This window comes from Hyposmocoma kahamanoa, unplaced genomic scaffold (assembly GCF_003589595.1).
Source record: "Hyposmocoma kahamanoa isolate Upper Pololo Valley unplaced genomic scaffold, ASM358959v1 79, whole genome shotgun sequence".
NCBI classification, from domain to species: Eukaryota; Metazoa; Arthropoda; class Insecta; order Lepidoptera; family Cosmopterigidae; genus Hyposmocoma; species Hyposmocoma kahamanoa.
In genome coordinates this window covers 7,112,259-7,123,473 of record NW_020653993.1, presented here as the reverse complement: position 1 = coordinate 7,123,473, position 11,215 = coordinate 7,112,259, and the positions used below count along the sequence as shown (strand labels likewise).

At 37.6% G+C, this 11,215-nt stretch overlaps 1 protein-coding gene across 1 annotated transcript in view; it reads left to right on the top strand.

Moving 5' to 3' along the window:
* Nucleotides 1–11,215, top strand: part of LOC113233535 (heterogeneous nuclear ribonucleoprotein U-like protein 1) — a 46,049-nt gene that overhangs the window by 519 nt on the left and 34,315 nt on the right. Inside the window, exons 2-6 of the mRNA XM_026468658.1 lie at nt 4–40; nt 2,028–2,311; nt 4,762–4,900; nt 6,440–6,577; nt 10,557–10,667. Of these exons, the coding sequence (XP_026324443.1) occupies nt 4–40; nt 2,028–2,311; nt 4,762–4,900; nt 6,440–6,577; nt 10,557–10,667 (709 nt within the window). The remainder of the gene's footprint in view (nt 1–3; nt 41–2,027; nt 2,312–4,761; nt 4,901–6,439; nt 6,578–10,556; nt 10,668–11,215) is intronic.

Here is an 11,215-nt window from a genome sequence, read left to right as displayed (position 1 = left end):
GAGGTCATCTTCATCACGGTTGGCTGCTACTCCAGCTAAAGTAAGTATAAACCTTATTTTTAAAATTATGATATTAAAATATCGACTCAGTTCTTGTCTGTCTTTGGTACTTTCTTGACAATTTACAAGGAATTTAGTTCTTGACTCACTCGTAGTACAGTAACAAGTAGCAGTCAAGTTGACATTGAGTACTAGCGAAAATATCGCAGGACGATGATGAAAGATGATGAAAACAAAACATCATATCTCATTCAATCGGGGATTGGATGGTTCCGACATCAATAATGAATTCCTGAATCATACTCCGCGTGTTGTTGCGTTGTCGTCAAACTCAAATTCATAATATCATTATTTCATAGGTAAGCAATTTCGACTGTGAACTGGCAATCGGTACTATCTCAATTTTGACATCTTTACTAAGGATGAAAAAAATTTTTTTTGCGTCGTTTATTAGCATCTGGTTTGTTAAATAAAACTACGTAGTTTTTAAATATTTTTATTATACACATGTATTATTGTGATTAATTTTATGTTCACCTGTAAAGTTGTCAAAATTGAGATAGTACAGCTTGGCAAGCTTGATTTGATTTACCATTATTACTCTTATTATTTGCAAGATCCCCTGAAAAGAATGCGTAGAAACTAGGGGTTGTTATTTTTAAATAGAAGAACACAATATCTATTAGCAATATTTATTAAAAATATAAAGAGCAGGTACATACTGGAAGAGCTCAACGGATCATCACAGAAGCGTATCTGTACAGCGATAGTTTGAAACCTCATAAATGGCAAATTTTTCATATTGACAGTCAGAAACTTTACTATAGAATGGCATACAACTATTTTTGGTACATGTATGTACAAAGTTTAATTTGTATTATCCATGTGAAATGCAAAAAATTGAATATAAATACATAGTCCTATTTCATTTTTGACTTTGTCAAGATGACTGTCAGGAGTATCCTGTTTATTTTTTACTACTCTTATTAATATTAAGGCTTATGCTTCTCGTTCTCCATGCGATACTCTTTTTGTTTAAATAGGTAACCTGTGGCTTATCTACAAACTAGATATGAACCAAAAAGCAGGCCGCGCGTCTTCCGGAGAATTATGGCACTGTCTCGGAAATTCCCTCAGCGCCGTATAGTGTATAGTGACAAAGAGTCCATTATATGCTATGTAAAATTTTGTTACAAAAATTCGCTTTTGCGGCAATATAAATTGATCGTTAAGGTCAATTAGTTTTGTTGATATTTCCTTCTAACAAAACATATGTATGGATAACATAAGTATATATGTATAATTCGGAGACAATGCAGGTATATTGTTTGTGAAAATGTCAGTACATACATTGCAGGAGCAACTTTTATAACTGTTAGTTTTATTAGCTTTTTATTATAATATTAATTATTACGATAGTGAACACGAGGTCAGCCACCGTGGTCAGGCAGTTAACACTGTGGGCGCTAAGTAGGAAGGTCCCGGGTTCGATTCCCGATAGGATCAATTATGAAACGGACTTTTCTAAATTGGTTGTGATCTGGATGCTTTTTGTAGAGTCCTGGAGTTAATTTTGTTGCTCTAGTATTTGTGGCGCAGTAAGTTCCTATTTAGCTCTGATAGCTGACTACAGTGCCAAACACTGTAGAGAAGCTCTGTCATAGGACAGGAACAGCTCACTAGTATTAACAGCGCATTGTGGCTTGAACAAGCACATGTTAAATATTGGGCAGAGAGAGAATAGAGAGTGTAGATTCTGCCACGAGGCGGATGAAACTCCATGCTGCACCCTGATAGGTACGAAGTTCCATATGGGGAAGGCACAGCCTACAAACAGAACATAAAAACTATTGGAGCCAGGAAAATCCTTCAGTTCTTGAATGTTGTCAGCTTTGACTCTGAACTGTAATTAGTGGTGTTCACAATAGATCAGTTGATGGTCGCAGTGATGTGGGGCAGAATTAGTATGAGTCTGTAACTATTATTAAGGTTTATAAAATTGTAAATGTCAAAGAACTAATTTACAGCAATCCAGAACAGAAGAGCCACCAGAACCAATAGAAGAAGAGCCAAAACAACCTGAACCAAAACAACCTCAACGAAAAGCTAGAGAGCCTTCACCAGAGCCCTCTCCTGAGCCTTCCCCAGAAGCCTCCCCGGAACCAGAACCAGAACCCCAAAAACCAGAGCCTGTGCCTCAGCCCGTCCCAGCACCACAGCCTGTAGCAGCACCAGTTGAGGTACAGCCGAAGCCACCCACCAAAATTGAAGAAGTGAAGAACGACGATATGTATAGCTTGGATGATGAAAGGTGAGTCCTCTGTTAATTATTTCTATGTTATTTCACAAGCAATGGTTTTTTGAAAAATTCTCTGTTTCAATTTCTGAAGGTCAATCATGAGTTTTGAAAATGTCTTGAGCATATTTTATTATCAATATCTTGGTTTCGCTTTAAATACAATTAAGCAATAAATTTAATCAATAAATAACACAAATTACTTCACTTCTGCTTACTGTCTGCCATTACCTTGTGCATTCTATCATTATAAGGTTACTAGCCCTATTTACTCCGAAGTGCCAATAGATGGCGTGGTCGTCAAAATAAAACACGCAAGCGTTTTGTTCTTAACGTAAGAGCCTATATACATAGCGTATTTTATACGCGCCGACACGCGCGTTTCGCGATCGCGCGTTTACGCCGCTCGCTGACGCGCTGTAGTGAATTGATTCAAACTCGCGCAAACATCGCGTCAGAAGCTTATCTACTCCACTGGAGATTACACTTAGAATTTCATGTAGTTGCTTCATTTCAAAATATAAGGGCGCGTTCCCACTATATCGTCACGTTTTCTTATCGTTGGACGACTGTCGTGTCTAGCCTGTTCCCATATCACGACTATCTGTCGTGAACGATTTTTTATCGTTGAACGACTGTCGTTCTAGCTGTTCCCACTATGACGACAGTTTGTCAAGTGTGACAAGTTTGTTGGGAACAGTTATTCCCGCTAGATCGTGACGACAATTTATCGCTTCAACGACAGCCTCCTTGTCGTTTGCACGACAGAATCGTTTGATGCACTGCAGTCGCTTGTATGTTCTTTTGGAAGAGGAAGCAAACAAAGAAAAAAAAGTTTGGTTACATCCAATGCTACTAAAAAGAATTCCATTAGGGTTATGTCAAACGGTATACGAAGTTGCTTTCTTTTCGGTGTTGTCAAAACCTGCTACGACCAGAGATGGGCAGTGGGTTAAAACCCAATTAACCCGCCCGTAAATAGTTTTTGCTCTCGATTTCGGGTATTAGCCCGATTTAAACCCGGCGTCAACTAAGCGCCGGATTAAAACCCGGGCGCTTGCCCATCTCTGGCTACGACCCAACGCTACTGCAAAGCGAGCAGAGGGCGCGGGGTATGAGAGGGGAGGGCAGGGAGCAGAATGCGTGCGGACAGCGATAAATAAACGTGACGACAATAGGAGCTGCGACAATCTGTCGTCGCGTTTTTATCGTGACTTTTTTTATCGTCTGACGACTGTCGTTCTAGCTGTTCCCACTGTGACGACAGTTTGTCGTTGTGAATCGTGTCGTGCTATAGGTGAACAACTTCATTTAAATATACAAGCCACTACACTGTAAACTGCACGACAGTCTGTCGTCACGACATAGTGGGAACGCGCCATAACTGAAATTAACAAACAAAACTAAAATTAGAACTATCTCTTATCCAAATGCGCGAGACATACATGCAACTACAGCGCATTCTCCGACGTGTATACGCGCAGATAACGCGCGTATTTTACGCCTATTATATGCATGGTTTTTGTAGTAGTTAGTCTTTGATACAAGTTCATCATACATCGGTTGTTTCTTTTTGAGGACCCTTCCTTGGCAATTAACTAAACTAAAATGGCTGCCAAGCGTTTAGTAAGACTTATTAGCAATATTACATGTGTATTAAGACAAGTAGTCCATCTCCCGCCTGTTCGGCACTTCAATACCTTGTGAGGTGCAACCCTACGCTCCGAGGGACGTGTTCGTCACACGGAGCGTAGGTTGTCACATTATTATTTTAGTTTTACTTACAGGTTGTAAACATAATTAGAAAAACTAAAAGTTTTCCTCCCAATATTATATGCTATATTGAAATTTTGTTTTGTAAAAATTACACGGATGGATATCGATTATGGGAGTATGATTATGAAATACTTATCAATTCTGAACTTGAGGCACTCTTGCTCAAACAACAATAAACACGTAGATTAACTATTTGATGCCGCTTTTAAAACACCGAGGGAACGCTTCAATTCCCAGAGGCGATCAATGCCGAAAGCCGGTACTAGGATCCAAGATAACTTGACCTGTGGCTCAGTTGGTAAGAGCAATGCTACGGTTCAGCATAGCGAGGGTTCAAGTCCCACCGGGTCGAAGAAATTTTTCTATGTGTTTGATCTTTGTATTAATAATCTATAATGATTGGCGGGTGTGACACTCGCTATGCAACGCGAGTGCACCTTGAGATTATGCGAATGTGTGCGTTCGTACACGGCGCGCGGCGGGCGTGCATACATACAAGCCGCGTTGCTGTTTGTATGGAGGTACACCATTTGTTTTATTATATGGTGATTTCCTTCCACTAAAAATTAACATAACTATAGTTATAATGGAACGCTAGCTTCATACTTCCACTAATTTCCATGTTTCATGAACGTATTCGTCGCTTCACCTTAAAAAGTATTAATAATATAAAAATTTTCTCTTATAAGCCATTCGCCACCTCCTGCTAAGGAGACCGTAGAAGAGCCAATGGATACTGATGAGCAGCAACAAAACAAAAAGCCTGCTCAACGGAAAGAACAGAAGATGGATCAGGACGAAGAGAGCAATCAGTCTCGAAAAGAAGAGGTACTTATACGTTTTTTATGTTCGCAGATAATGCATTGAATGATCATGAGCAAATGTCATATTTAATACCTTTATTCTATAAAGTATCTGCAAAACTATAGTCTCTAGCTTGCAAGAGGCACACAGTCAACCTTTTATTGCACTTGTACCAAAAACAAATTAGTTTTAGTAGCAATAGAGGCCCTTGTGAAAGAGTTCGCCCAGGGAAGTACTGCCACCTATATACCTATTTCTGCCGCCAAGCAGTAATGTCAACATTAGTGTGTTCCGGTTTCGAAGGGTAAGGGCGCTGGTGAAATTACAGGCACGTGGGACTTATCGAGTTCTTAGGTTTTCGCGATTGTTACACATAGGAAATGAAACTATTTTTACGGATTTAAATCACGTATATTTGTTGACTTGACCGTGACCATGGGACCTGTAAACGGCTTGAAATGAAACGTCGGTTTGTTTGAAAAAACAAATATACGCGATTTAAATCCGGAAAAATAGTTTCATTTCCCACGTGGGACTTGTCAACTTATGTGTCAGGGTGACGGGCACAGTGGGAGTGCCCCTCAGATTTTTTTGATTTAAAGCTCTGAGTGGTACTGCGACTGTTATGGACAGACGTATCGCTTACCAGCCACACGATTTGCTCATCCCGTTACTTAGTATTATAAAAAAAAGTTTTATTAGCTTTTCAATCTCGGATACAATAATAGTATTTGTAGTTCTCCTTTTTATTTTCCCAAACCCGGCTTCTCCTTTGAGACCATCAGCGATTACAAGACACGCTTTAGCATTACCTCTATAAGCAGAGTGATGACGAAATACGTAATACGAAATAAATAAGTATAGACGTGGTGCTGATTGTGCACAGTTAAAGGCGCGTCCCCTTTGTGTCGCTTTCACATTACACCATAATTTTTTTTCTTATTAACTTGATCTTACTGGGTTATAAGTCTGGGTCAAAATATTGTTTATCATTCACAATTTTGCTTTTGATTACTTATTGTTCTTTCATAACTCTGTCCTCCTTTTCATAACTGACGTAATCGACATTTTTAGCGAAATTGAGTTGTTAACATATGGAGATCAGCAAAACGAGATCTACAACCCCAACCGATATCTCAGAAAATTATGGAGGGCAGAATTACTATATGCGCAAGGTTGTGCACACGCTTTGTGTTCGAGGTGCTGTGAATATATAACAGCCAACCAAATTTTTGTGTTACTAATATTTTAGACGAATCTTCACCACCAATGAGTACTACTACTTTGTCGATTTCAAGTGTAATTTGAATTTAAATGCACTTTATAATCTATCACGACTTAAAAATAACACTGTTTAGTGTAACTTAGTGTATGTACAAATAAATATTCATCACAAAAGATCGAGAATTATACTCTAAATATTGTTTGAATTAATTTGTATTTATCCAAAGTTTATCAATAATTGCTCAAATTACCATTGCTGCCCGGATTACACAAACCGTGGAGTAGGCGATTTTCACGATTACATTTAAGTAATACTTTAAATTTTTTTGGTGTTTGTAGGAAAAACAACGCGAATTAACCGAGGAAGAAGAGTGGGAGAAACTGAACGAGCGTCTCAAGATCCGTGAGCAAGAACGGATCGAACGCGAGCGGAAACAAGCCGAGGAAGACGCCAAGCGCCTAGAGGAGCTCAAAAATGTGAGTACTCTTGCTTATCCACGCTCGAATAGGGTAACAAAAGGACTTTAAACCATCTTGTTTCCTTATGCAATGAGTTCAAAATTATCCCCTCTGTTGTTTCTCAGAAGGTTGGCAAATCGGCAAATCGAATAGAACAGAACGAATTATTTCATATTATACAATCTAGTTAATCTATTTATTAGTTTAATAAATAAATGTGAAAGCAACTAAAAGGTAGATGGGATGTAGGAGAAGGACATAGGTTACTTTTTGTCACAAAAGGGGGTAAAATAGGGGATGAAAGTTTGTATGGAGAACCAATAAAACTATGAAAATTAGTATGGTACAGTAGGCTAATCGAAGTACTTATTCTACGCAGACGAAGTCGCGGGCGCCACCTAGGTTAGAATATAATAGCACGGGGTAATATGTTCGTCACTAATATACATAAGTTAATATATAACAAAATCATAGAACTAAAAACTATAAATCCCTGCTTATTCTCATATTTGGCAGTTTCTAGCTTCAGTAGTTCGGCTGTGCGTTGACATGGCACTATATTAATATTGTTAAGTAGTAATAGCGCAGATTACTTAATAGTTACTACCAGATACTTATATACGTAACAGATACTTCATTCTCATGCAAAATCGAAAATACCTACGCTATAATAGCCTACTAAATCTGACGAATGACACCAGGCGTTCACTACGAAGAGAAAAGGAACCTAAGCACGCGCTCGAGACGCGAGAGAGGTGAAAGTGACGTTGCCCGTCATGTGCAGTCGTGCGAAGCCGCATGCTCATAAATGAACGGCTTGTATGAGTTCTTGTTCCGACGTCGGTACACTCAGCGGTAGGCACTAGTGATGAAACGGTTATCCGTTAATTATCCAGTATCCGGCCTATTCTTACTATCCGGCCGGATATCAGCTAGTAGAACAATATCTGGCCGGATACCGGATAATAAAACAACAGGAAAATTCATAGTCAGTACGCCAAATATATTGATTAAATAATAGTAATAGGATAAACAGCAACTACAGGGTCGTTGACAATCTGTTTATTACTTGTAACTCAAAGAACTATGTAGTTAGATAACTTTGTAAATTTATTACTCACATTTCAATATAGCAAATATGGTGGATGAAGACCAATTATTCTGCATTAAGGGGTAAAAGTTGGTTGTATTTATTTTCATAAACGGTTTTCATTGTAAACTCTTGCAACTTTGTTAATTTTTAAGTACTATTTGTGATTGCCAGACGACCAAATGCAAGGCTCGCGATGACGAATAATTTGAACTGTCTTCAATATGTACCTACAATAATGAAACGTGTAAGCATATTAATTTTTTTTTTTTGGCAAATCTGGTATCAAGGCTTACAATTAGTTAGATCACAAACAAATTAATGAAATCAAATTGAAACAAGATTGAATGGGCGTATCAAGTGCTAGACTTATACTTTAACAAGTAGAAATTTTAATATAGCTAAAAAATTAAATAATTCCTTTTTCCTTCTCCATTGCGAGAAATTTACATATGAAAATATTGCCAGGTTTGCAATTTTTTTCACTACATTTTTCTGTTATGAATTTCTTTGTATTCTCGAAGCATTTTTTTTTTTTTATAAAAACCAGACGCAACAAATCAAATCGTCAATGTGAAAGTGCGATCATTCACTAATCAATCAATCACGGTGATGCGCGCTGTAAACCGGTCGATGTTTACAGCAGATATCCGGCTATTCGGCCTATGTGTTCGCAAATCACGATCCGTTTCGTCTCTAGCAGGCACTTATCGCGTAACCGTGAGCGAGATACGGAGTCCTGGTAATAGTCTGTTGGGCGCGTTAACACCTACGCGTCTCGCAGCGTACAATTGTCGAATTATTTATTAGTTGTAACTACAGTGTGCAAAATGAATAAAAAAAATACAGTATTCATGACAGTACTCTCGTGCCATATTGAAATAACCTTTGTCAAATGCAGTACTTACTTATTGAAATTTGTATACCATCATCGTGGGTTGGTATCACGTTTATATGTGTATGTTTATGAAAACCAACCACACGACGTCTTTATGGTTGGTTTACTAATTGAAGTCATTTTTTGAACACGCGGCGAATGTTTTAATAGGAGAAAAATCGATCAGGACCGGATTTAAAATTTGAATGCTCGAGCTCAAATTTGTTTTTATAATAGTTTTTTTAATTGCGTGCTTTTTATTACGTTGAGCACCTGTTGTATTTTGTATATTTATTGATTAGTATAAGTACCAAGTACTCAAACACGCAAAACTTCGTTTTAAATATTAGTTAAAATGCATTTGTGAGTTAGTTTAGAATAAACAAAGTGTATTTCTATTATTTTTTATTGAAGTGTTGTTAGTCACCATAGCAATAGAGGGCTCGTTTGACATTTTCCAACGTGATGGCGCATGCACTTTATTTGACGTTATCAAAGATTATTTACTGGCACTTTATACCGTACAATTGAAATGTTAACTTTTCGAATTATCAGTTTTACGCGTAGTCTGCAGGGATTACGTACTTCAGAATAAATTCCCTTCGTACTCGTGGAACTCCTGACTTGACTGACGTTCACTGGGATTGACCACGGGAAATTTCTTTTCAACTGACTTCAAAAAAAGGAGGAGGTTCTCAATTCGACAGTATTTTTTTTTTGTATGTATGTTACGCGATAACTCGGCGATACCGCGGTAACGGCATAACGCGATAACGCGATAACGCGGGATACGGCATTTGCGGACCGATTTTGATGATTCTTTTTTGTTTGAAAGAGGGTACCTCAGTAGTGGTCCCATTTAAATTTAATGAAAAGATTCCACTTCTAAGGGTGGGAAACTAGGGGATGAATGACTTTTGAGGTCGGTTTTTTTTTAAATTAAGAAACGGATTCTAAAACAAAAGGAAATCAGTACCTCTATAATAGATTCGGCTGATTCTAAGAATACTTTTCAAACGAAGTAAATTGTATTGTTCTTGCTCTATCGAACTTTGGTGTCTGTCAATTAGATCAGTTAAAATTGTAGCGAAATTACGCTGCTTAATTGTGTGCTATTACGCACTTCGAAATTTCAAAAACAGCCTGAAGTTCAGCGTGCAATGCAATGATATTATACATAAGATATGTAACTTTCATAGTAATCGACGTTTGAAATCTGTCGCGTGTCAAGTGTGTATTGTCGAGACATGGATTATGATTTTTTGGACCAGAATGAACGTTTCGAAAAGTATGCAAGAAGTAAAACAAATTTATTTTGTTTTCCTTTAACAAACATGAAAAATATTTGTATTTTAAATAATTAGTCGGAGTTTTAGCCTTAAATATATCATACAAAAAATATTTTAAGATTACTAATACTTAATATTAAAGGTAAAACGTAGAAGAGGTAATAGGTACATAGTAAAGTTACTGCCTACAATGTTCGTATCTGTACTTATAATCAATGGCTGGACCTTCGTTTGGCAACTATAATTTGTTACAATAAAAAAATAATTAAAATATAGCATTAATGTAAATATTTCTGCTAACTTATGCGTGGTATGTGACTCCTTGTGTTTTTTTACTTTAACATGGTTAGTGCACTTTGTAAATACACGCGACGGCATGAATAAAATTACGCAATTTCACAAACGCCACGTTCGTCCCTTTGCTAGACGCAGAAAAACGCATTTGCTTGCAAGCAGTTAGAATTGTGTCATCTTCGAATCTTCACGACGCGGACGCTAGTAATATATCTACATTTTAAAAGTACATAATATCATTGGTGTAATGTCAAATTTCATATATTTTCGAAAACTGTTAATGGACTACAGATATTGAACACAAGGAATTTGATTTTGAAAAACTTTCAACTTCCGGCTTTTAAATTAGACCATTAGGCCACTCGTCGTATACGGATAAGATTAAAAGACGTAGATCTCGTTTGAAGTCGCAATAACAGAGTTGTTTAAAGTAGCATGACCGTTTAGGACCCGGTGCGGCTGGGCCGTCTGCGGCGCAAGCAGGAGAAGAAGGCGCGGTGGAGCAACTTCTACCGCAGCGTTGAAGTCACCAACGAGGTGCTCACCCCACCCACCGAGGTACTGTTGTTCGCTCTGTTACTCCTTCGTTTCCTTAATTTATCGCTGTAGGATATACGCCGTATTTTCGCAAAAATACGCATTAAAATAAGTCTTCGTTATTTTTATTGGAAAATATCTACAGTATATAAATCGTATCGCACACCGAATAGCATAAGTTGAGTTACGTCAAACATGTTTGTTGCTCCTTTAGATACAGAAAAAAATAACCCACATCATCTCTGATTCTTGTAACTCTATCTACAATATTAGTGGATATTACAAGAATTGGAGAGAATGTGGGTTATATTTTTCGGTATCTAATGGAGCAATAAACGTTTTTGACGTAACTCCACTTGTGCCATTCTATAATGAGGGGTGCGTTACGTAATTTTAAACAACCGATTGCAATAAGCATACCCAGCAAACAATAATAAGTTTTTAAGAACAGTTTGTAATGGTGATTATAGTGTGACACTAATGACACAATTTTTTAAAATAATTTGATTGAGTACTGAGAAAAAGCGGTTTTTATTCGCTAAACACGTTCACGTTCTTTTGCAGTCTCT